Source organism: Thamnophis elegans, chromosome 1 (genome assembly GCF_009769535.1).
Source record: "Thamnophis elegans isolate rThaEle1 chromosome 1, rThaEle1.pri, whole genome shotgun sequence".
In the NCBI taxonomy this organism is placed as follows: Eukaryota; Metazoa; Chordata; class Lepidosauria; order Squamata; family Colubridae; genus Thamnophis; species Thamnophis elegans.
Window position 1 is genome coordinate 155,783,371 of NC_045541.1, and position 27,498 is coordinate 155,810,868.

General features: G+C 36.1%; 1 protein-coding gene across 4 annotated transcripts in view; it reads right to left on the reverse strand.

The window, feature by feature from the left end:
* The window catches only part of ARID4A (AT-rich interaction domain 4A), a 51,599-nt gene extending 24,610 nt beyond the window's left edge, over nucleotides 1–26,989 (reverse strand). For 2 of the 4 annotated variants that reach the window (XM_032236111.1, XM_032236091.1), the window contains exons 1-11: nucleotides 26,651–26,989; nucleotides 25,006–25,073; nucleotides 23,479–23,589; nucleotides 22,114–22,179; nucleotides 21,143–21,233; nucleotides 14,789–14,868; nucleotides 14,607–14,701; nucleotides 13,201–13,333; nucleotides 7,642–7,721; nucleotides 5,162–5,229; nucleotides 4,214–4,383 (exon numbers count right to left, since the gene is read on the reverse strand). In XM_032236111.1, coding sequence (XP_032092002.1) covers nucleotides 4,214–4,383; nucleotides 5,162–5,229; nucleotides 7,642–7,721; nucleotides 13,201–13,333; nucleotides 14,607–14,701; nucleotides 14,789–14,868; nucleotides 21,143–21,233; nucleotides 22,114–22,179; nucleotides 23,479–23,589; nucleotides 25,006–25,011 — 900 coding nt within the window. In that variant the 5' untranslated portion in view covers nucleotides 25,012–25,073; nucleotides 26,651–26,989. Of the gene's footprint in view, nucleotides 1–4,213; nucleotides 4,384–5,161; nucleotides 5,230–7,641; nucleotides 7,722–13,200; nucleotides 13,334–14,606; nucleotides 14,702–14,788; nucleotides 14,869–21,142; nucleotides 21,234–22,113; nucleotides 22,180–23,478; nucleotides 23,590–25,005; nucleotides 25,074–25,156; nucleotides 25,255–25,341; nucleotides 25,413–26,650 lie in introns of all 4 variants that reach the window. The other 2 variants (XM_032236097.1, XM_032236104.1) reach the window with 2 other exon arrangements.
* Between the last annotated feature and the right edge of the window lie 509 nt (nucleotides 26,990–27,498).

Consider the following 27,498-nt stretch of genomic DNA (forward strand, 5'->3'; position numbering starts at 1 on the left):
CCTAGGGAATTCTGGGAATTGAAGTCCAAAGGTCTTAAAACTTACTGATGTTGAGAGCCACTGCTCTAATTATCCACTCACAATTCCTTCACTTAGAAGACCAAATACTGAACAATAAATGGCATATACAGCTTCCCTTTATGCATTACAAAACTGAAGAAGGATGTAGAGAGCAGATTTTCCAAATACCCCAGGATGGGTTGCAACAGCTATTTACATAATTCTTTACCCTCACCCTAGAAGTTCCAGTACCCAAACATATCTACACAAAAATAGGTAAGCTATATGGTGTAAAGAAGGAAAGGGAATACAACAATGTTCACCTGCCAGGTGACTTGAAATATCATGTGAGGGATTTTTTGGGGGGTGGGGGGGTGACACACTTTAAAAAAAGCATAGAAATAAGGCTTTTCTGACTACCACGAATCAGAGGAATAGAAAGTCACTTTTAAATTGGGATTTAACAGCTTTTCACAAGCCCTATCACTTTGCCAGAAATGGAAGATTAAGTTTAACCAGAAGTGATCAGATCTCCCACTTTAAACTCAGGATTCACAAGATGTAAGAAAGCATCAAAGTAGTTCTCCTTTTTAAATCAGAAATTCACTCTGTAGTCATGGTTATAGAAAGTAAAATCTGTTTTATGAATACTAAATATTAATATGAAAGCAAGTAATATGATCTCATCTTCCATATGAAAGTGCTGCGGATAAGACATAAACTCTCACATAAATTATAGCCAAGTGAGTTTTGAATTAGAATGATCAATGCAGGGGTGAGGGTTTTTCTGAAAAAAATGTACTATTTATCCTATTTGTGTAGCACATGTATTAACTTTAGGAAGTAATTGATGCTATTTTCTTCTAAAAAACTTGCATACCTAACACAGAGAATATTAACACAGTGAACATATTCAGATCATGACGTGTAAGAATTTATGTAGTTTAGAATTGCAATTTAGCAGTCTATTGATCCATCCCACTAGCTAGTAAGTTAGCAAACATGGCTAATAAACTACAGATATACTCATCCAAGGTATATTTAGCTGGTTGTCATCTGAACTGGTAATTCTTATTTGCTCTCTCAATCAAAATATATTTGAGCAAATTCTGGCCTGCCACATAATTTCTTAAATAATAATGCGGTTTTCCAGATAATGTAGACTGTACAGTACAATATACAAAATTTGTAATGGTGTTGTAGATCAATAACAGGACTTCTTAGTTTCTTCCTACAGTAAGTAGTAGTTCTGCATTTCTAAGAAGGCAGGTATGGAAGAATATGCCTTGATCCTTTGTGGTAACCAATTTCAACACTCAGACAACACTCTGGGTTACAACACAAAAAAAAACCCCATCATTTTCCTAATCAGTGACCAACTGTCCAAAAAAAGTAGTCAGGTTACCATATATCATTTCAATACTTCCAGATCCTTGTTGTAGAAGATATGACAATGTGACATTTTGGCACAAATGATATTACAGTCATGTTTACACTATATAACTTATTACAGTCTTCATACTTTAGGTTCTTCATTTATTATAATAAATAAATTTCCTTCAGAGGCCTCTGTCTTTTGACCTTTAAAAAAGTAAACTCTCCTCTTCTCTAAAATCAGGTCCTACAGCTTCTAATTTCATTAACTTGCTCATGCAGTTTTCCTAGAACTGAAGCAGTACTGAGGAGCTGGCACTTTCTGGGATGTTTTAAAAAAGAATGAGATAAAATTATAATACTATAATACTAATACTAAGTATTATTTTAACCAGACCTAAGCCTACTAGGCATTCAAATCCTGGCAAGATCAGTCAGTATAAGAGGTGGGTTGTGGCCAGTTCAGCCGAACCAGTAGTGGCGATTTGGCCTGGGTCGCAGAACTGGCAGCGACCCAGGCTGGCCACGCCCCCAAACTAGTTCCCTGATCTCTTCTGCCATTGCTGGCATGTTTCTGTGCATATGCCGAACAATTTACAGTCAACTTCTCATGTACAAGCAACGTGTGGTGGGTACGCATACAAGCAAAGTGTGCGCACAGCAAACCAGTATCAATCGGTACAGGAACACACCCCTGGTGAGTACCCAAGAGAGGCTTCCTCAAAATAGGAGAGAAAAAATAATGTATATTTTGTAAAATTGCTTTTCATTCTACTGTATAGTGAAAAGAGTCCAGCTATGAAAAACATTAAACAGGTTAAAAGTCTAGATAAAATCAAAAGAATCATACTTCTTCACCAAGATATTATGTATAAAAATTATGGTACATTTTTCTTTAATTAGAAAACTGGAAAAATCCAAGGAGGATTATTTCAATATAGAAAACCAGAATCATAAATGAAAAATGAAAAAAATATCTAGGAGAATATACATGTTATGAGGTTCAATTCTTGACACTGAGAAAATGTAGTAAGAAAAATTGCATTGTTTTGCCTCTAGTGCCTTCTGTAAAGCTGACAGATTACATAGTCAAAATATAAAAATTAGTAAATACAGAACATACTCAGATAAAAGAAGTGCATTATAGAGAAAAATACTTTATTCTTGGTGTAAAATTAATGAAATTAAGAAAAGGATATTGACAGCCTTGCTGTCTCTCAAAAGGCCTCCAGATAAAGTTCAGATTTAATGATTGTAAGGTTCATTTTAGTTCATATTTTCACTCTGGATACACAATTTTAAAATACCATGTTTAAGTTGTAGTACAGTCAGCAACTTTATGATTTACAATATGAGCCTTGCATATCTTTCAAGTATTTAAAGCTACTTCAGATTTTAAAAAATGATCTAAAAATGCTACATCTTTACAATACTGCAAAAGGCAGGACAATCTTGCCTATATTACAAGACACAGGGCCAAATTATTTGATAGACATGCCACAAGAACCAGGAGGCTACATATACTCTAGGTCCCATGTATTCAGCTGTTTCATCTTGTGTGACCTACATAGCAGTCATGCTTTTTGTAATGCAGTATTTGCCCAGCAACTACCTGGGAATCCAAATCTCTCTTATCCTGTTGGCTTTCATTAAACCTCTGGCTATTTTTCCAGAGTTTGGAGCCAGGAAGTTAAGTGAGCTTTGTTGGTTGATTTATTTGGTATTTGGACTGTGGAGTCCTTGATGTTCTCTGAGTTTGGTTGTTTGCTTGCAAATGTTTCATTGCCCAACTTGTTCATCAGCGCATTGATTAATTAATAGCACTGATGGTGTTACTTAGTTGGATAATGAAACATCTGTAAGCAAATAACCAAGTTCAGAGAGCACCCAAGACTCCATAGCTACCTGAGCTACATAACAATATACTCTTACCCCACCCCCCAATTAGAAAACAAAATGCAGATATATTTGTGTCCCCATGAAATCTGAAGCACCTTTTTTTAGAATCAAATACGAAGCATTGCATAGCCCTGGTATCTTCTGTCAGAAAGGTATTTAAGACCCTAGGTTGAATGTTTCTTGTTTATTATTCCTTTTACTAACCTCATTTGAGGTACATAATCATGATTTTTGGTTAGTACTGGAAACGCAGAATTTCTTCTTTGGAGAGTTTACCAAAACATCTCTGTTCTTATGTCTTTCACTGTTACTCCACAAAAAATTGACTTTCTTCAAAAGGCGCCAAGCTCCTCAAATTGATAGAAGAATTTTCCTATTTCTATCATTCACTAGTTAGTTATAGATGCACGAAAGAATTCATGGCAATTGTGGATTAATGGTAACAAGCAAGCTTCCAAAATTACTTGTTATGGAAGAATCCAAATCCAGGCTCAAATGTTTACATTATGCTTTCTATGATAATTTAAATTTCTAGTGACTGTAAGCTGCTCCCACTTGCAGAAAAAGTTAAAATAAGACAAATCAGGAAGTCTACACTATCAAGTTAGCTCATTACCAATGAGATGGTTTTCCAACAATTTCTGCTTTTTTGCTAATTCAGTTTTCATCATTGATGGCAAACATAACTGAACACATAAACCTTGCTTTTTGAAAACAGGTGCTCAGCTTCCCTCAATTCCATATTCTCCAGATGTATCAGATTAAAACTTCTAGTGTTTTGAGGCATATGAGATTTCCAGAGAATCTGGATAATGCCAGGTTGAAGAAAGCAAAGGCTGTGGTTTTTGAAGTAATCATTTGAGGAACAATATTATATAAGAGACAAACAGTGGCTGTATATTTGGTTAAGCTATATTGACAAAAAATCTAATATACTTACCACTACTTCTTCCTCTTTCTGTTCTCCTTTTTCTTCTTCTTCATCATTACTTCCTGTCTCTCCTCCATCTTCTTCATCACTACTGGAGGATTCCAAGATTTCACGCATGTCCATCTTCCAATTAGAAGGAATAGTTTTCCAATGGAAGAATGAGCTTGCCTCTTGCACCCCTTGGGAGGAAAATTACCCATCAAGGTATTCGGAATAAATTACATAATCATTGCAAATCACTACTAACTCTGCTTCTTTGCTAGCCATTTTGATTTCAGATTGTAAATAAAATTCAGTGCTGAATTTTATTTACTTCTAGAAGATGTCAGATTTAAGCATGTAAGATTTTAACTGTATGATTAATCTTGATTGATTTCTCAAGCTTATCGTTAATGTTATGTTCCAGATGTTTAATCTTGGAGAAAATTAATTACATTAAATTACCCCAAAATGTGTTCATTTGTTACTGATGTATTTATGGCAGGGCGAGTGAAATTTATCATTCATTGACTTTGCAAGATGTCTGGATGTTGGACTATCAAAGCTAATTAGTCCATCATAACTTTTGCCTCTCTGAACATATAATGTTCTAATGTGGCAATATTCAATTCCTGTGGCAAATCAAAGCTGCTACAGCTTGTCAAGTAAGCTTTCTTTATAAAACACCTCTGAAATAATGATTACGTATTCTTGTGTAAAGAAAATGTACATATGTCAGTGGTGACCTAACATTTTGTTATGATACTGTAAGTGTAACATACGTAACTATATTTCAGAATTCTGTACTTCAATGATTTTGCTTCTTGGAATCAGAATTGCATAGAGACAAACAGAGCCATCAATAACCATTAGGCATTACTTTCAATTGCACCTTTCTTTCATGTTAAAGAATATCATATGGCAATTATATACATATAGCACAATCAATTAATCTAATTAACAAATGTTAACATTTACCTTTATTGGAAGGTAGCTCTGAGTTTGTAAAACCTAATTCTTCAATGTCCTTTCTTGCTACTGAATAACTGCAATAAAATTAATTATTTACATTATGTTTACATTAAGTTTTATGCTGTTACTTGTATTGTCAATGATAAAAAATTACCTGCTCTATGAAGAAATGTTATTTCAATGTTTAACATTTAGAAAGCTTATGTTCTCAATTCTAATATTAAACACTTAATCTTTTGAAATATTAAGTTTGGCATCTATCAAAATATTTTAATTAAATATCTGCTCCCATCAATTATTGGCCCAACTGATTACCTTGACAAGAAAGAAACTGGGGAGGCTCAGGAAACTACTAGCAGCACTGATGATGTGGAACAGCCTCCCCCTAAGATCAAACTGCTTGTGCTTTGCTTTCAGAAATTCTTGAAGAATGAACTGTTCCAGAGCAATTTCCCCTGATGTTAATATGTCCATCTCTACTCTCATTTATCTTTATTTTATTTTGGTCATTTTTACTTTACATTTTTAAAAGTAAGCTTTTTAGAGCATACTTTTTTTAACCATGTATAAACTTGTACCCTTTCTGCAGAAGTTGAGATTTCCATTGCAGCAACATAGAAAAATGTTTAAAAACAAATAAATTAATAAAATTTATTAATCATCAAGGCTGATGATGAATGAGTGTAGAAATGGCCACATTCACATTACATGGCACCCAAGAGATATTTTTCGTAATGGTGTTTGAACCTATTTTCCTGTTTCATGGGCATCATGTGCTCTCCTGATCTTGTTTATTCATGTTTAGCCATTATTTATCTGGTGCTGTTAACCATACCTTGTAAGCTGCCTAGAATGTGATTGAATTGTGATACAAACTAAATAATACATAACTAAAGATTTGCTTTTCCATGATTGTCCCTACTTTATAGGGACAATCCAGAAAGCCCCCACCCTCTTGGTCTTCTGGAAGTCCACTAAAATCGGGCTCAAGCACAGAGATAGAGTGGTGGAGTCTACAGAGAGTTGTTGGAACCCCCTGATTAAGGCAACATTTTTTCTTTAGTTATTGCTGTGAGCACAGAGTTGTTTAAAGATGGACAGTCATACATTTCTTGTTAAGACAACATTATGTCAGGCCCTAAAAGAATATACAACAAAACATGGATCTGGGTTCAAATTCCAATTTTACCACAGATTTACTGGTGGTTTTGATTAAGCCAATATGCAAAAGTTTGAACTCCAATTCTATAAAAACTCACTTGACAAAATAGTTGCTGAATATGCTGGTTGTAAAAGTGGTAAAACACTGCAAGGTCTACAAAGAGACTATCATGTGAAAGTATTGTCTATAACAAGATACCTTCAAATGTATGGCTATCTATTGCATATGTCGGGTATGTCTGCTAGATTAATCTGAAGCATAGGCTATACTTCCAAATTGCCAAAAATGTAAGTTCCATCAAGGTTTATGTAGAGCTATATTTTGATTTAAATGTCAGTTGGACTGCATGATAAGGTGCACCAGTGGAATGGAAAAGAAAAATTAATTATTGCAGTGGTCCTTCTTCTGAATCATGCTTTGTAATTTTACACATAGCATGTAATTGTTAATTGTCACCAACAATTAAGACTTCCAAAATAGTTGTACTTGCCACAGGATCATCTCAAATGAAGTAAAATAAATAAATAGTTCCCTATTAAATACTTTTAGTTGGTTCTTCCTGGTTTCTGCTTCTAAGTTAAACATAAATATATATTTATAATATATATTATTTATAATATATAATCTATCAATATATACATACACTATATTGCCAAAAGTATTCGCTCACCCATCCAAATAATCAGAATCAGGTGTTCCAATTACTTCCATGGCCACAGGTGTATAAGATCAAGTACCTAGGCATGCAGACTGTTTTTACAAACATTTGTGAAAGAATGGGTCGCTCTCAGGAGCTCAGTGAATTCCAGCGTGAAGTGTGATAGGATGCCACCTGTGCAACAAATCCAGTCATGAAATTTCCTCGCTCCTAAATATTCCACAGTCAACTGTCAGCTGTATTATAAGAATGTGGAAGTGTTTGGGAACGACAGCAACTCAGTCACGAAGTGGTAGGCCACGTAAACTCATCCAACATCAGTGTGTGACCTCAGAAATGCGCTTCTGGAAGAATGCTCAAAAATTCCCATAAACACACTCCTGAACCTCGTGGACAGCCTTCCCAGAAGAGTTGAAGCTGTTATAGCTACAAAGGGTGGACCAGCGTCATTTTGAACCCTATGGATTAGGAATGGGATGTCACTTACAGTAAGTTTATATATGAGTAAAGGCAGGTGAGCGAATACTTGTGGCAATATAGTGTATATGCATATATATATACACATATGTATGTGTGCGCGCACACATACATATATAAATAATATACACATACACACACACAAATTTTCACCACTATATATAGGAATGTTGTCTAAAATTTACTCACAATTTGGAATCTGCAAAAGAACGAACTAAACACTGGTCCTTTTTCACTAAAATATCATCGCTGCAGCTGGGGGATAAGACCTGGAGTTTCAAATAAAAAACATTAGATTGGCAGTGTTTTCCATTAGTTTAAAAAAACAGCTTATGTAGATAAGGTTCCAACTATGTTATGGCATCTCCCAGGTGCAACACTTAATTATCTAGAAAAAAATACAATCTTAAGTAATCATCCTGAAGGGAGATCATTTTTTCTCCTCCCTTTAGAGATCATCCAATAAATTATAATAGTTAATATTAAATTTAGGACAACATGTATATCATACTATTTACACTCAAATGAAACTCTTTACTGCCACACGCACACAGTAATTGCCCTATGAATTTAACAGCGAAATGAAATCTGATCTAGTGTCACTCTCTTGTATTTAAAGATGTGGAAGTTGGGAAGTCAGTTAGCATCCAATTCTAGCCACACTATGAGACTTACTGTCAATAATAAATTTTACTGCTTTCTCTGAAAGATATGGTTTATATGCCAGGTATTTAACTGATGAAAAAAATGGGCCTTGATGAAAAAATGTGGAGAAGGCAGAATAACATTAGAAGTAACAGATAAGACTGAGGATGTGATGCAAATCCATATGTAGCGCTAGCAAAAAAAAACAAAACACCTTTCTATATAAAATTGCTACCAAACAGATGAGCTTCATTTACAGTAGCTTTAGAAAATACTAGACAATCCATGATTAGTTGGGTTATTCTTTCAGACATACACTATATTGCCAAAAGTATTCACTCACAACTGCTTCTGATTATGTTGGATGGGTGAGCAAATACTTTTGGCAATATAGTGTATTTCCTGATTAATCAGAGTAACAGAATGACCATCGGTAGGCAAAACAACAACAAAAACCACAGTGGGAATAGGAGCAATTTCTGACCTCCTACCAGCTTCCCCACTGACTACTTATAGGAAGCTGGCAGAGAATATTGGAAAACATGATCACATGTGTGTGGCAATGCTGCAGAAGCCACAACTTTATGAACACTGCTGGTGTGAAGATCCTTGACACTGCAATTACACAAAAGTACTGTAATGGGTCCTGGATTTTGTATTCATTGTTTAAATTAGCAAATATTCGAGGTATCTTGATTTGAAAATTGTGTGATATGATGCACCATTTTGGGCTAATTGAAGATAACACACAAAAGAAGTTTATGTATGCAGGTAAGACTTAATCATGTAATATTTTAACAATAATACATTTAAACTGAAATAGTTTTCAGGCTTATTTTTGCCATTAACACGTTTCAAATATTTAATCTTGAAGAAATTTCTCATTTGATTAAGACCGAAATAGTAAATAATTATATAGTATTATTCAAAAGTAGGCATTAAATGAGTCATTCAGACCATCAAATTTAATATAGAAACTGAGTTTGCCATGGCATTTGCAAAGGAGAAGCAGCTATGGATTTCCTTCCTTATTGCATAGATGGAAACATCTATTGGAGTTTTATCCAGCCTTTAGTGAGCAGCATCTTAATATCATTTGAGTTTTATTGTGGGGAGATTGTATAATTTTTTGAGGACAATACCTTTTAAGCAATAATTATCTACCTATTCGATTGCTTTGATTGTATTTGATTTGTGCCTCCTCACAAAGCAAAATAAGGTTCTTGGATTTGCTTGTGCAAGAAAGCAGCAAATAAATTTAGCAAATAAAAGAAATAAAAAATAAATATTTCTCATCTGCTTGGCTTTTAAGTCTTTTTAAAACCTCTACCTAACCAATTATCACTCCTTTTTTCTTGGTAAGTTCTCCATTATCATAATAGAAACAGTAATATGGACCTTGTTCCCAATCATGGGAACAGACTGATTTTTAAAAGGATCTGCCAGTGTCCAGTGTTCTATATTCAGCCTGCTATACTTGCAGCTTCCACGTTATTCCACATCTTCAACAGCTTCAATAGAGGCTGACTATTCTCTGACTCCAATCTGAGCAGCTCATATTACGTAATGCGTTACCTGGTGTAAGGTCAAGCTATTTAGAAGACGGTTTACTCCCATATAACCCATTCATGCTCTTAGGTTACCAACAGAAGCAACTGTATTTCCCCCCCTTGGTTCAGAATTACAAGGGGCGTGGAAATGTCTCAGGGCAGTTGCACTGTAATCTTGCGTTGGAGGACATTATCATTAGTTTATTGCCATTAACTTAACTCTCTTTGGTTGCCCTCTAACATTCTGGGTCCTACCTACCTCCAGAGGGAGAAAGAGCAAGTTAGGTTGACCCTCCTTAGATGTGTGATGAACCCTGTTGGCTTACAGAGGGAGCTTGGGATTTCTTGAACACCTGTCAGGCAGTTCAGCTGAGGCCTTGGCTATAGCCTATAATAGGCATGTGATTGGGCCATATTGTTCCTATACAAACTTTCTCTGTAAACCAATCCTGGGATGTTCCCTGTTTTTCTGAAGAGTTCCAGTAGGTGAAACACCAGAAATAAAAACGGGGGTGTCTCTGGAGAAAGACAAAGAGTGAATCGAACTGAATACGAGTAAAAATCTACATTACAGATGTAAGGTCTGCAAAACATCACTATTTCTCTACTCTTATAGTAGCTGCTGTTAGTCAATCTATTGGTGATAGATGGATCACAGAATCATCTGAAGGACCTAGGTAAGGAATAATCAATTAATCTGGCAGAGCAGATTGATTAACACTGACTAAGCAAGTCAAAGTTGCTAGTCCAAGTTGTTCAGGCAGTTTTCTGCTGTTATCTGGACTGAATCTTATTCTTTGAGTTGCACCCAAAGAAGTGGACAAATCCCCTGTCTGTTAACTTAGCCCCTTCTTTGTTAGATCTTTGCTCCTCCTATAATATTAAAGCAGCTTGAGAGGTGACCACAGGTTGCTTTCACAAGGTAATTTCAGCCTAATTGAGAGGGAATGGTGGTCCCACCAATAGTATATCCCTTCCTCAAGAGGTCATTGTTGGACCCATTTCAGTGTGGTTTCAAACCAGGGTATGATATGCAGAAAGCACTGGTTGTGCTTGTTCATTACGTTTGAAACAGGGTGGGACATCCTGTTCTCCTTGATCTCTCAACAGCTTTTGACACTGTTAACCATTATCCTTCTGGGACTAGCTGCAGGGGCTTACGAGTAGCATTGTGCTTCACTGTTTCATACCCTTCCTCAGTGATTGGTTCTAGTTGATGCACATGGGGGAAGGGGGTGGGGAAATAGATCCCATTAAGGGCCTCTTATGTTGAGGTAAACCATACAGGAAATACAACTAGATGGGCTAATTCTACTTTATTGTAAAGCTTCATGAACATAATCTTGCAAGCCTGAACATACAAACCTCACCATTTTTTTGGTATTCATACTGCTGCTTCCTGCTGGGAGATCCTGGTGAGGTCCACCAGGCCGAATGTACTATAGACTATTTAGCCATGACAGAGTCACATTGCCCAGGGTGCACCATGAGGAGGCTAGGCTACATTGTTTTAGGAGTGGGCAACTTCTAACTTAGATCTGTCTGATCCAGTACAATGCCCCTTCGGCATTGATCTCCCAAGGAAAATCTGGACAGCGCTCAACCTGATCCGTGGCAGGTGCCAATACTGGAAATATAAATGGAGGCTGGTTGATAGTCTTTAATTGGGACTATAGGACATCTGACAAACTTTACTTCCTATTGCAACGGAATATCCCCTCAGAAGATTCCCTAGATCTCTGCATGAAATACATCATCTAGAGGGCACTGCTTTCCGATGGCTAAATGATCTAGATATCTGGCCACAGGTTTAGTCATTTCAGTAAACTGCTAACACATAATTTAATTTTATTCATAATTTTCTTCCTGACTCATACTGTGTGTTCTTAGAATAAGTCACTCTGTGAATTTTATGCTGCATTTCGCTACACCATGCAAAGTAAAAATAAAACCACTGCTTTTAACAGCTCATTAAATTGCAGTGGATTCTTTCTTGTTTCTTACTCTGAGCATTAAGCCACTGGGGGCCCCACCATAGGAAAGATTTCTTATCTCTCAAGGTCATTCTCAATTGTGATTGTACACTAGACGCCTCTAATAAGTACTTCTCAGCCTTGGCAACTTTAAGATGTGTGGGCTTCAACACTTAGCTGAGAAATTCTGTGAGTTGAATGTCATACATTTTAAAGTTGCCAAGGTTGAGAAACACTGGTCTACGTGAGCCACTGGGAGAGGCCAGTTACCAGTTCAGTATTATCAATATGCCGAAAAAAACCTAGCTTTGCATCTCAATCCTGGTCTGCAGAAGCTATTGATATATCAATCCAGTGTCTGGAGGCTGTTTGGATCTGGATGAGGTAAAACAAACTTGGGTACAATCTTAACAAAACTGAGTGACAGTGGCTGTTTGGGCCCATGGGGTTGGAGGTGTTACCATTATTGGTTTTTAATGGAGCTGCACTTCCCCAATTGTGATTGGTGAACAACCCAAGGGCCCTTCTGCACTTGTAGCTATTGCTTTAATTGTGGCAGTTGTGACCAGGAATGCTTTGTAGAGATTTACTTGGTGTGGCAGCTGAGCACTTTCTTCAATGTGTATTTGGAAGAGAGTTATTTCATTTTATTGCATTGTTTTTAACACAGTTCTAGTCTGGGTTTGCATGTGTGCTTCTATATTTTATTTCTTTTTATGGATTTTTTTGGTTTTGTACACTACCCAGAGCCCACTAGAGTTGGGGAGGTATAACAAATTTGAATAAATAAAATTGCCATAAAGCTGAAACACCACTTCCTGGTATATTTACATATTTATTTAGGCTTATTGTTGCAATGTTATTTGGTGTTTTATATCTGTCACACATTCACTTACTCATTTATTGGATTGATATCAGTGGTGGATGTGACAGGGGGAAGGATACTGCAAAATCTCCATTCCCGCCCCACTCTGGGGGCAGTCTGAGGTGGTATTTCCCAGTTCTCCGAATTACTCAAATTTTCCGCTACCGGTTCTCCAGAACTTGTCAGAACCTGCTGGATTTCACCCGATTTATATAGCTGCCCATCTCATATGTGACTCCTATTTTAATACTTATGTTTTACTGAACTATATAAAGAGAATGGGTAGCATATAAATCAGAAGTACAGAATTTATTTCTGTAGAATACTACCATTTTTTGTTAGATTTCTCTCTTGTTTTTCTATGTGGTAGCTCAAAAAATAATCACAGAATTCCATCCTCGCATTTTAGCTACAATAACCCTGTGAGATAGATTAGAAGGCGGAAGAGTGGTGGTCCAGTGAGTATGTTCAAATGAAAACTAGGAGGAGTCAAAAAATTTAATATACTCTGAGACAGCTGACATAAATATATTATTATTACTATAAAGCTACTCTATAAATTACATAAATTCTAAATAATGGCCAACAGCTTTTTTGCCATAAAGAAAAGTGCAAACTTAAAAGTCAAGCATTGTGCTCCCAAGATGCAAATATCGTGAATTTGGGGGAAAATATTACTTTTATGTCATTCTTAAGACTTTTAAATTCTACTTACCAAAGCTGGATACCATTCTCCCTTTTCAGTACTGGATACCACACTGACAATTTTACCAAGCAATTCATCATTAAGACGTCTCTTATCTTCCTCTTCCTCTTCACTAGTTTCTTCCTCTTTTTCATCTTCATTGCTAAAAGAATTAGGCATGTAAAGATTTACACTATCAGAATGTGAAAGTAATATTCGAAAGGAGAGTAACTTCATTGTAGCTATTGGATATCGAGTTCAATATGACAGAGGTTCTTGGAAATTTGTGGGAAACAAATCAGCAAATACTAGATTGTTTAAAAGTAGCATTAGTACACATTCTGATGCTAATTTACAAATGTCTCTGGAGATTCTCGATCATCCAGGTCATGATTATCCTAAAGGTGCTCTTTCAACAGGCAAGGAAAAAAACCAAGAAAGTCCAGTTGCCTTTTGAAAAAGCACCTTAGAGATCATTTACAAATGTTTATGAAAGGAAACACTGAGTTAAGAAATGAGAATCACTGGATTTATGTGCTTTTACCCATATGTTAAGGTATGAGATTTTAATGTAGAGCAGATTTCAACTCTCAGAATTCTCCAGCTAGAATGCTTGCCAGGGAATTCTCAGAGTTGAAGTTCACACATCTCAAAGTTGCTTAGGTGGAGAAATACTGATTTGGAGTATTTAAAGGGTGCCCTATTGTTACATTCAGGAATACGTCTACCTACCCAAATTGTTCATTGTTTATATCCTCTTTAAAACAATGGAATATACAAATTAGAACATCCATAAAGAAATAATAAACAGACCTGCTCCAAGGAAAGCTAAAATCACAATTGTATATATAATGCACACTATATAAATATAACACTTTTTGCATAATTCCTATACTACCAGACTCTGAATAGCAATATTTATAGGAAATCCTGCCCTGTGATCGCTTTTGTCCTCCATCACATTTTAAGTCTTTCACAGAACAAGGGACTAGAAATGCATTTCTAAGTTAGCCTAGAATAAGTATCTAAATTTGTAAGAAATCCAGGAAGGCATCTCCTGTTGCTTAGCACATGGGTTCTGCATGCTTCTGCCACTATACTTGTCCAAAAGTATTGAGCTCCCTTTTTCTTTACCACCTCAGGAGCTGTTCTACAAATTGTAAACAACTGGCCTAGAGCTGCAACTTCCTCCTCTGAGTCCAAAGTATTATCAACTAGTTCTATAATCATTAGGCACGTTTTAAACAAGGAGCTTTATTATTTGCACCAACTTGACCCTCCTCCTTTACTTGACAAATATAATAAAAAATAGACCAGTAGACTTTGAAAAAAACATAAAGTTCAATTCCCCAAATTGTAAGACATTCACAATTACTTTATCTCATCCCAGATAAGGAAAACAATTATAAAAATATGGCATCGTAAAAGTTACTCACACAGGAAGAGATGACCTTCTTCCTCTGTTAGATTTCTTTCCAATTACAGGTGTTCCAAAGTGCTCTGGATTTGTTAGTGGCAGTTGGTCAAGTGTCTGAGGAAGGAAATTAGAAAAGATAGTTTTGCTGATTTTCCAATAAAAAGTGAAATAGCATTTAAAACAACAACTGTAAAATCTTACCTCACTTTCAGCAAAGTGCCTCTCCCCCTTCAAACACAGCGAGGTCCGTCTCAATGTCCTCTCATCACCGTCATCAAAAACTAAAAACAGAACTATTATTAATTAAATAGTAAAGTATTTTCTAAATAAAGCTAAACAGAAAGTATAAATTATTCTAGTAAACAAGACTCCTTGTTTCAAGCGTTCTTTCTATATGCATGGAAGAATTAGAACACCTACCACCAAAGTGTGTAAGATGTTAAGATTTTTGTAAGCAAAGGCACCCTCAGTCATAATCTATCTCTTTAAAAGAAAGATATTGCATGTGTATCCTGCTCTTTCACAACTTTATCTCCTACTCAGGACACAGACTTTTATTAAGACTGCAATATTTGGGGAAACTATTCATTTTCCACAGATTACACCATTTTTATGATGTTGAACTGTGTCTTGGCTTGCTGTTTGTGACCATGAACAGTCAAATATGGGTAACATACATCCCTATTAAAATTTTGCTCAGCCAACTAGTAGTAGAATACAGAAGTGCTACACAAAGAGAGATGGAGGGAGAGAGCGCGAATAACTAAGTAATGCATCAGGCATGTGTGGACTTTTATTTCCACATTGGCTTGGAATTATGGAATCAAAATTGAAGACATCTGGATTTCAAGAGCCATTATTCTAATCCTGATCATATTCTGTAATACGTTTACATACCCTTTGTGAAAGTTTGACTAACAAAGAGCAGCCTTCCTAAATCAGATGTTTCACAGTATTCTTAAAACAACACAGGACACTCGGTTGAGGCAGATAATAGTAAAACTAACAACATAAATATGTGACCTTGCATACATGCAGCGGTGAGCATTTTCTATATGTTCTTCTCATACCGATGAACAGTGCTGCTGCATTTTGCTGTTTTGTATGCAAGATTTTTTTTAAAAAAAAGTGGAATATGATACAATCCTAATCCCTATTGCTTAATGGGAAAGGGAACAGAATACAAACTATATCTTTCTGCTATATACAGTAAATAACTTTTGCTCCTTTCCCTTTTTAATTTTTGCATGCCTTTGCCACTGAATGTTATTAATTGTTCAAAAAGAATACATAAATAAATCCAGAGCTTTTATTTGTTTCATAAACATAGACATCCAACCTATAAACTCCAGTGTGAAAAAGTAGAGCCGAGGTGGCGCAGTGGTTAAATGCAGCACTGCAGGCTACTTCAGCTGACTGCAGTTCTGCAGTTCGGCTGTTCAAATCTCACCGGCTCAGGGTTGACTCAGCCTTCCATCCTTCCAAGGTAGGTAAAATGAGGACCCGGATTGTTGTTGGGGGCAATATGCTGACTCTGTAAACCGCTTAGAGAGGGCTGAAAGCCCTATGAAGCGGTATATAAGTCTAACTGCTAACTGCTAAAAGTAATTATTCTTTTAAATTTAATAAATGGCTGCATCACTTTTACATGCAATAATTGAAATCAAACATCCTGTAGCTCATGATCAATCTCTCCCATTACTGTGCAAGAGCTTTGGCCCATTCCTCAACTAACCAACTCCAACTAAATAGCACTTAATACTTTCTTAACATAAACTGTTTAATTCAGATTTTTTATATTAAAAATGTCTATGGTATTTAGCTCCTGACTTTACCTTAGCCATTCATAAACAGGGAAAATGTTTTTCTATCTCCTCTCTAAATGAGTTGTCTGAACTTTTGGGAATGGGAGCAAGGACAATTATTCTTTCATACAGATGTATCATAAATTAGATGACTTTATGAAATAAATGGCACAAATACCAAGCTTTAAGGATTTTTTTTCCACAAACCCTCCACATGACCCACAGGAAGCACTGCTAATATTCAGTGTCAAAGATATACTGGAACTCAAAAGTCTGAAAGAGGATTAATATATTTATGATTAGTTCCATAGAGCCTTCCTTTTATTGCCACCTTCTAGCATAAGCCGTTGGCCTTAAATTCATCAGAGTTACATAATAACACCTTCTAGTAAGAAGGCATGAGCACACTGGGAAAAGAGGAAACGAATGTTTTCTAAAATATATCGAATTTCTACTTATTCTTTCAGTTAAATATTTCTTCCTGTTTTAAATCTCCTTAATTAAAGTCATCCTGAGCATGTCCTTTTTCAAGAACATACGATCAAGAAACTATGAAAACAAGGATACCAGAAACCAAAACTATGTGACCAGTATACTCCTGTTTTGTTATCTTACAATGTTATAGTGCTCATACAAACATTTGTAGTTTCTTAGCAATAAATATATTTAAATTAAAGTAGGTATGTTTAATAATGTGGTTGATATTTCACAATTACTGCACAAATTTATCAAGACACATGGTAGCTCAAATTGTCTGAATTTACTGTATACTGTCCAGAGTCACAGTTTGAGCTGGGCAGACTAGCCAGTAAGTAACTAAGTAAGTAAACAAACACTGGTAAATAAGTATTCAAAGTAAAAGTAAAGTGTGAAGCACTGGAAAATAAAAGATAGAGAAGAACTAGAAACAACTGATCCTTTTCTTTCCAGATATTAAATTTTTATTAATTGAGCCATGCAAAACATTTAAAAAGATGCATAATATTCATGAGCAAAATGCACCTACTTTTAAATAGTTATTAATTTTTTGCAAGGCTCGCCTGGCTACTTAAAAAGTTGTTCCCAACTATAAATGTTCATATGTACAGACAACAATACTCCTGGGATTGTCAACAATACAAGTAACTGCGCATGCACACACACTAGGAGTCAGCATTACAATGATACACTATTTTGCCAAAAGTATTCGCTCAACCATCCACATAATCAGAAACAATTGTGAGCGAATACTTTTGGCAATATAGTGTACCTTGGTACTTAATTGCTTTAAAACTCATCTGATTTTGTACTCAGTGCATTTTGGTGTCAAAATTTTGTCCCAGTAGTCATTTGTTTGATACTCAATACACAGCTAGAACTTGTCAACGTCGATTGCCTTGTGACTCACTACATTATTCCTGATGGGGAAAAATTGTCTGGTACTCATCATTTTTCATATGCACTGCACCTCCTGAAACCAATTAACGATGAGTACCAAGGTACCACTGTTAATAGGTTCTGAAGTAACTATGCTAGCTTATAAAATATGTGGCTGCTTTACTGATAGGAAGAAAAGTTCTTTGTGCCTAAAGAGAGATGAAGAAACCTCTCTATTCAAAACTTGCCCACCTCTCATTATTAAAGACTCCAGTCATGTCCCTACAGAAAGCTCCAGGCAGATCTCAAGTTTATTTCACCTTTGAAGAAGTGCTGTGAAGTATAATAGGTTGCAAGCTTAGATTGGACACTGAACTTAATGATCTACTCAATCTCCTAAACCAAGACGCCATCTACTGTGAGGTAAGATGCCAACTTCTCTGAAACCATGTTTCTGTTGCAAAAACCCCATTTCCTACAAATGCAATTAAGGCTGTATTCTGTATTCTGATAACTCTAATCAGAATTAGAATCAGTATTACAATCAGGTTGTAAAATATCACATGGACAAAAAATTATTCTGTCTGATAATACAAGTTCATGCTTTTGTCAATTCTATCATCTTTTCAGAGTTGCAATTGCATATATGCTAAAATAATAGTAAGCACTATACATACTGTATATGCTAAACATATAGAATTATGTAGCCCAAGAAATATGGAGGTTTTTTGGTAATGTTGTAAAGTTCAAATGTAAGCTGCATCCAATAATGAACATGAATGTACTGATCCACATCGTTTTTATGCACCTATGTTCACAGACCAAACTGCTATCTTCATATAATCTATTCTCCTTGTCTTAAAATACAACCCCATGTACATAATCCATAGAGTAAATTCTACGGAGCTGAGAAAGGCTTATCTCTAAATAGGATTATACATCTTTTTTAATTAGTCTCTAAATCCCTGTAACAATATCTGCTATGAGAAGTTTTACAGCAAAGTGAAAGAAAGATGAGAATAGACTAGAAGAAAGAAGAAATAGTGCAAGTGAAGAAAAAGAGGATCATAAATACAGTAATAATAAAAGGAGAAATGAAAAAAGAAGCATGTAAAAATTAGCAGAAAATGGTGGAGGCATAGCTTTTGGCATGATATACTGCCCACTGGTTTATTGCTGGCCTTCAGTATGTTGCTTGATTTAATCAAGAAATTAGAACATATCCCTTGCTTGTCTCCCACCCCCTGGGCTCATTGGCTTAGTAGCAAAATTCTACCAATTGGTTGTGAGAAACTTTAATTACCACTCCCTTGAGCAGAAAAGATACATAGCATTTAGCTATGGGGATGTAAGGAGCAAATATCATTACAAATATGACAAACCAGAATTAAGCAGATGCCTCAGTGCTACCGTACAACAAATTTTACAAATTCAAGTTTTCATCTGAAAGCCAAATTTAATTTTTACTTATACAATCAAAAAGGCTAAATTTGAGTATCTCCATAGTGCCATCCATGACATTTGCATTGAACAGTTTTAGAAGGTTTGTTGTATTTTTCCAGGAATCAATATCAGTTAAAATGCAGTTTACTAAGTATGTAGAAAGCGAAGTGAAAGATGAAAATTACAGATAAAGTATTCATAGAATAGGAAAACTGTTTTACAAGTTGCTGATTGATAGTTACATGGGTTTAGAACAAAAGCAGCATTTAACTTGAAAGCTAATCAAAAACTCTTAAAAATTTTGTCATGCTATTGCCTATAAAATGGTCTACAGTCAGCAATGGTCCCATACAATTAAAACTGTCTAACAATCAGCCATATCACTGCTCCATTTAACACGGTGTTTGCTACTAAAATGCCAACTATCTCTGTCTATTGATAATACTATCTGGGGGGGCGGGGGGCGGGATCCACTTGAAAGCAAATCAGTCTCCATTCCCCCAGTCAAAGTACTGTACTGTTAAAATGGGAAGTTCCTGCTAGAATCACTAAAGATACATTAATAATCTCAGATTAATTTTAACAATCTTATTCCTATTTTTGTAAAGAGTGCATATATATTAAATTCAGAATACTTTTTTTTCAGTGAGATAACAAAAACATGCCTAAAATAGAACTATTAGTAAAAAGATTGGATTGTGAATTTTCTCCAAAGAAAATGTGCATGATAATGTTTGTGACTCAGTGATTGCTCTATTCTCTTATATTATTAAAAATATCAAGAAATTATTCCATGTAAATATTTGTACAATGCTGATTTCCATAATTTATTAATATTTACAATGTAGGCTTCTGAAATAATTTCTGTGGGGTTGTACTATGAAGCCAAAGAGATCAAAACTTCACATATTCAACAACAAACAACTGTGAAAGCAATTCTTATGTATCAAAGGATAAATGTTTTATTTGAAATGTCTAGAAATATACATAGTTACTGAAAACCATAACCAAATGTATCACTTCTTTTGATTCTAAAGTATCAGTATAAAAAAAACCAAAAAAATAATTAAAAGATATTTTTTGAATGTTTACATGTTTTGTCTGATATTTATCAGTTTCGCATTATCATAATATTTCACAAACAAAGTCTTCTAAGAAATATATAATTTTTTTTTTAAAAAAAGATGAACACTTTTGCATTGAAACATGTTGAAACTATTCCTTTAAATTTTCAATTTTTATACGCTGCAAAAAGTGTATTTACAAATGGCCTAAATGACAGCACAAGAACTCTGTTTGCATTTAGAAAACAAGCACAAGTTAATGATAGAATCACTGTGTCCATTATAAATATTTTGTGTATATTAAATATGTTTTAAATAATAGGTTTATTAGATTCAGAAAGTAATTTTAATGTATATGGTTAATAAATGGAGTTTAATGCAATATTAACAGTAGACACATAAAATCTATCATACCATTTCCCCTTCAGACTATTCCCAATACAGAATTATTTTCCAGAAAACCACCAGTTCATTCCCAGAAAAAGTTCCCCCAAAAATAGAGTACTTCAGTTTTTCCTTCAACATTCCATGACCACCAGTAAAAGTAGGTGTTATATACATTCTTATTTTTCAATTACTGATGCTGGAGCTTTCAAATTTAATGAAAGATTTGAGCCTTGCCTCTTTTGTCCAAAGCATTTTTAGATAGCACTACTTATTCTCCTGAAATTAAATGTTTTAAACAAACCCAAAATCCTCTTTCTCAAATATATTACTGCACCATATTTGTCCATTTTCAATTCACAGATAATGTCTCTGAGTAAACATAAAAAGTAGGCAATTGCTCATGAGAAAATAAGATGTGCAGTATGGAGAGGAATTCAAATATATCTTGGTGCAAGAAAATTAGTCTTTAGTAATAAAAAGTAAATTAAAATAATACTTACCCACGGTATACCAGCTGGCATCTGTCAATTTACTGATGATAGCTTCTTGAAAGGTTCCATCAGGCATCTTGGTTTCAACAACTGCACCAGCCTAAAATGATGGTGTTTATATTTAATGTACTATTGCAGATTTCTTTTTTATTTACATCAGTAAAGTATTTCACTAGCAAAGTGGGAATTCTAGAACACTGTATTTTCTTCATGTGAAAATTATATACAGGACAGGAAGCACAGCCAAACAGAACATGGCAAAACAGAGGGGATCCAGGTTAGCAAAGAAGTGAAACAAAGCTGCATGCTTTCCCCTTATTTATTCAACAAATATACTGAAAATATATCAAAGGAAGCTAGATTTTTTTAAAAATGGACATAATTTGAAAACTTGGAGAAAGAAACATAAATAACCTGTGCTATGTTAATAACACTGGTTTGATTGCTGGAAATACAAATGACCTGAAAGCTTTAGTAATGGCAGTATTAATTGATCTTGCGTCTACACTTGAATCAGTCCAGTGAGTTAATCCCATATATTACCTTATTTTCTCATAGCACTTTCAAATTGACTCCCAACAGTAAAATTAGATCAGTAGACAGCAACAGCATTAAAAAATAACACCTCAAATCCTCAGTCCAAAGAATGTTAGCTGAATTTAAAACTTTTGATTTCAGTACAGCTGTGAAATATAAATGTACTATCAAAGCTGAAGCTATATTATTGAATTTAGAAGTTAATTGTCTCCTGAATGAAATTGTTACATGAATATGTGCAGCTAAATAAATTCTAATATTTTTAATATTGGTAATTTCTTTCCTGTTACTAAAATAGTTAGTGATACTCTCTTTTACAACATCTGAATGAAAAACACATGCATATTTCTTGGAGCCAATACCAAATCAGGTTTTTTTTCAGTCACCCTATATAATTTTTAAAATCTTATCAGTAAAAGTGAAGAAAGATGTTATACACATACCCTCAAAGGTCCTTTCACCTGATCATCTTGCACCAATTGTGTTGAATTGTCTTGCTTTAAGATCACCTAAATATTTTGAAAGAAATTTCAAAGAATTATATTTGTACAATATTTAAAAATTATATGCATAATTTAAACTTGCTGAAACCTAGTCTAAATCTGGTCACAGGACATTCCCAAAGAAGAAAAGGGAAATGACCATCACTGCAGGCTAAAGTTAGTGAACATAATTTCATCTTTTTCAACAGGAGATTTCAAGCACATAGGTCTATTTAAGAAATGCAATTTACCACGAGAAGAGAAAAAACAGACTCCCTCCAGCTTTACCACTGTACAACTTAGTATTTCCTTACAAATAAGAGAATCTTATAGTGTATGTCAACCTTTGTAAAAAATAAACTTTAATCTATCATTGGAGCTTAAGTAGATTGTATTTAATAGTTTGCCAAACTATCAAATAAGTGAAAAAACACTTCACTTATCAGAATGCCTATCAAATAAGTGAGAAAATATGTTACATTCTTAACCAAAATTTGTCAAGTTCAGCTATATTGCATAAATTGTTTGCCAAACTAACAGAGCAAACTATAAGCTTTTATCAAAAGTAATGTTAGTGAATTCAACGAGGCTGACTTAAAGGTATATGAACATAAATGTTTAATCTAAAATTTATCTAAATCAGGTAACACTTTGGCAGACCATCATTAAAAACCTCATATTTAATACAAGTGGGCTATTAATTCAGATATTCTTTCCTATGAAATGACTGAACAAGTGAAACAACTGGGCCTTTCATTCTTTATTTTGAGTAAAATTGCATCAATTATACACATTAACGAACTAGGAATTCTGAATCCGCACAATGTTTATAAATTTATAATACATAGGGAATTACATTTATAACTTCAAGGTAACTTATATCAGTTTTACAAAATTTTCTAATTCTTTGTAACAAACAAATTAATATTAAATATCAATAGTCAGCTTCAGTCTAATTCAGTCAGGAAAAGCTTTAGGGGGAAATTCAATACTCAAGTTTTGTACATGCAACTTATCAACTGAGGTATTGGATGGAAGTGACAATTCATGCAACAGAAATGTAATGAGCTATTCTGTATCTTGGTAAACCTGTATCTGCATGGAGGGTCTTCATTAGGTCAATAATTATCAGGAGAGCACATTCTTTGTATGTTCAGTTAATAGTTTCTCAGAGTAAATTATACGGTGAAAACATGGCTGCCATGAAAATCTATTGGCAGTTAAACTAGACAAAACACATCTAGATAAATTTATTGCAGAATTTGCACAAGGAAGATTAGAATGTTCCTTAATGGTCTTTAAATTCTTGTTAGCATTTCTTCTTACCTTAACTTTCACTAGTCTTTTCACTGTCTTAATTTTTGCCTCACAGAATGCACCCCGATATTTGGCACTGACATCAGTTCCCACTGTTAGGTAGGCAGGCTCATCTGCTGCCTGAAGAAAAAGTAGAAAGATCAATAAAAACAAAGCTGAACTGACAGAAGAGTTTAGATATGCTTCTCAGATTTCAGCACTGTTACTCCAGTTTTATCATAACTAACAGAGTACATCAAAAGGCCTACATTTTATGTTTATATCTCCCAAACAAAGCACACAGCACTACCTATGTCATAATTTGTAATAAAGTAATGTTAAAAATGACTAGTATAGTAACTCGTACAAAAGAAAGTCCCACTTCTTAAGACTATGTACATTTACACAGGACTGCAATCTTGATCCTACAGTCCGGATGGAAGTCATTAAAACATGTCTAATGAATGAATGGCATACTGTTAAAAAACAAATAGTAACTTTTATACCACATTAACAAATGTTCTGCCAGAAATTTTAAACACTGAATACTATTTTCACTTTAAGCAAACCAATACACCTGTCTTCTTCAACTGTATATGTTAAATTATAACAACTTCAAACCCATATCAGTCAAAATAGACAAGTAACAGAAAAACAAAGAATTTGTTAATTATGAGCATAAACAGAGTCTTACTTCTCTCTCCAACCCAACAGGAAAAGTATATTTTCAACATACTGTAGAAATTATTTTTCTACTTCTATAAGCAAATAATCTACAGCAGATTGGCTTTGACATTGTTTGGAAAGAACTGAAGACATGGCTTTGTAATTTTGCCTGTGGATCATGTGAATATGGTGTAGAGCCTGCAAACTAACTGAAATGTTAGTGAAATTAACTGTGCTCTCTTAGTGACTACTCTTTTTTTAAAAAAAGTTTTCATTGTTTTTAATAGTTTTCGTTGTTGTTTATTTGGTTATTTTTGTATTGATTCAATGAAAACACAATTTTAATATTGTAAGATACCCAGTAAGATAGACAGCTACACAAACTTAATAAATGATAAAAAGTTCAGCCCGGCTACTGATTTTATTACTAAATGTGCAATTTGTAAATAGAGCAAAATTTGTACACTTCAAAGATGAATGCAGAAATACAGAAAAACAAGTGCAATGAACCAAAGTCCAACATGTTTCTGCATTCTTAAATTCTAATTGCTTTAATCAAGTGTAGACATTTCCTTTAATTATTTTTTATCTTACAGGGGGAATGAAGGTTTTGTTTTCTAGGTTTTAGGACCCATTTTCCCAGGTACAACTTATCTACTAATTTCTGAGAACAAACTTCAGAGAAAAGACTCTGATGTCCAATATGAAAGAGTCTACTACTTGATTTTGCAAGTTTTGACAGCTCAGTGTTGCCACAGTAACTCAGGATGTGTATGGAATACAATGACATCCTTTCATGTTTTTGTTTTAAAGTAAGCAAAATATTACATCCCCAAGTAGCAAATAAAGAGGAAAGCTTTCCCACACTCCAAAACAGAGATGTAGATTTACCTTCATATTTGAAGGTTATTTGAGGGATTCCAGCTCAAAGCGTTTTGTGTACCACAGTTGAAGAAAATCTGGAAGCAAAGGGAAAAAGATTACTGTTATCAGCTTCATCAACTTTAAAGAAATATCAATGACCTCTGAATAAGAGAATCACCTAGGAAAACTGTGGTCAGTCATTAAAAAAACTGACTTTTGGTGCTATAAACAGCAATCTGTAAAAGTCTAGAATGTTCATGTCAGCATATCTTGCATCTGAAAAATAAGAAAAAAGGGCTGTAAAGAATTACGTAGGTCTTTTTCAGTTCTGTTAGAAGAGGAATGGATGGTACTACATTCAACCTTAGTTTCCTCTTGCTCATCTCCACTTCCTTTGCATCAGTCATCACTGTTGCTCCCTCTTTCTTTGCAACCTGTTAGAAAAATAAAGGAACTCCATATACATGCAAAATATAAATAATACGGGAGAGATTTCTCAGGTAACAGGTGAAAAAATACACCTATTGCACCTGTCATTGTCCATGTCTGAATCTGAAACCAAGATATTAGCTATGCAAATATAGATTAAGGTCACAGGCCAGTCTACTATACAGGTAAACTTCAAATGATTTCTAATCATATTTAGTCAAAAGTATATATGGAGTGGGAGTTATTATCACATTTACAGGGGACTGCCTCCTCTCAATGTGTGATAATAATTTAAACACTTTAAAAAGTCTCTCATTCCTTTCTGGTAGTAACAGCCTCCCTCAAATGATTCAAGGCCTTTCCCACCAGTTCCCCATATGGTGTTGTCTAGTTGTCTAGGACTCTTTCCTATAAAACATAAATTTCACATGCCATTTTCCAAAAGTGTATCTCTTCCTCCATTACAGTACATTTGTTTTTACTTTATTCTGTTCTCACCACAGAAGGAAATGTCCCCTCCATCCCACAAACCCCAGGTCTCTTCCTCGAACCACAAAAATTCAGCATCCTGTACAACAGGCTCCCAAGAAGCAACTCCTTCAGTTTGCCCTCGAGGCCCCTCCTGCCCCCACCTCAAAAAAAGCAACTCATGGAAGCCACCCGTCCCACTTTCTGACTGTAAATGGTGGGGGTGAGAAGAGGGCCCGAGTGAAAGAGGAAGGAGTGGAAGGAGGGCTAAGTAGGGGAGTAAAACGGACACAGAAGAGGAAGGCTAACAGGGCAGACTGAAGGTGGAGGGGAAGGAAACCTGTGAAGAAAGCCAAAGGCAGCCCCCACAACCAAGCGAGGCCAGCCTGGGTATGAGGTCCGAGGAGGAGGCAGATGAGAGAAGCAACATCCCACCCGGACCATCTTCTAAGTGAGGAAAGAGAAAGACCGGACTAGTTTATTCCCAAAAAGGGCAAAAGCATACATCACGCCTCCCCACCCCCACATTTCACCCCCCTCCCTCGCGGTTGACCCCCTCCCTTTCCACCGTCCTCAACCAACCTTCCAAGCCGAGGAAGAGGAATTGCATCCGGACCTTCCCTTCCTTTTTCCCCGAGTAATTGCGAGTCCCTCTCCTTGGCCGCCCGCGAACTGAGTTCCCGGCCCGGCCCCCCTCTCAACTCCACGGTTTCACTCCCAGTCCCCTCCCCTTCCCCCCCCCCGGCACCCGCTTGCAAGCCCCTCTCAAACTCACTGCCGAGTGCAGTCCACGGCGGCAGGTCCCCTCGCCCGGCGTAGAGCGCGGGCAGCCCGGCCGAAGGCACCGTCCGACCCCCACCAGGAACAAGCCGCGACAGCAGCGGCCAAAGAGGAGGAGGAGGGCGACAACGACGACAGCAGCAGCGGCAGCGGCAGCAATAGGGGCTGTCCCGCCTTGCTCCGCCTTCTTCTTCTTCTCCGCCCCCCTCGGCCAGCCCGGGCTCGGCGGCTCCCACTCACTGACGGACCGAGTGTCACTCTTTTCAGCCCAGCGCTGTTCTCTCACCACCCAAATAACAAGCTGTTGAGCAGTAGGGGCGCTGCGGGCACTCTCATTGGCTCCTCCCCTCGCGCGCCCCCCTCCGCACGCTTGACGCTCGAGGGGGGCTTGCCCCTCCCTCATTGGGCGCTTCGCTTGCCTCCCGCCTTTCATTGGACTGCGGAAGAGCTTCTTTGAGACGACGATTGGGCGAACGGGCAGGCTTTTTTTTTAAAGAGAGCGAAAAGGGGAAGAGTCTTCTTATTGGATCAAATCGTAGAGCGAGCCCGGCCTTGTTGAAAGCCCGGACTTTAAAAGGGAGTGAAGTCAAAGCTTCCATCGGTCCCTCCCTTCGTTACTTTGCCTCTGATTGGAAACAAGCGAGTTTTTTATCCCCCTAAGCATCCGGATGGGAAGCCCCGGACGCCTGGATTGGTGGAAGCCCGGCGGGGCCGGAAGCTACGACGGAAATAAGGGGAGGGAGAAGAACGGAACTTGATTGGTTTGTTGGTTTTTCGTGAAAACGGAAAGGGGAGGGGGGAAACTAGGGAACAGCGGTGACGAACGAAGGCAACCGCACTCCT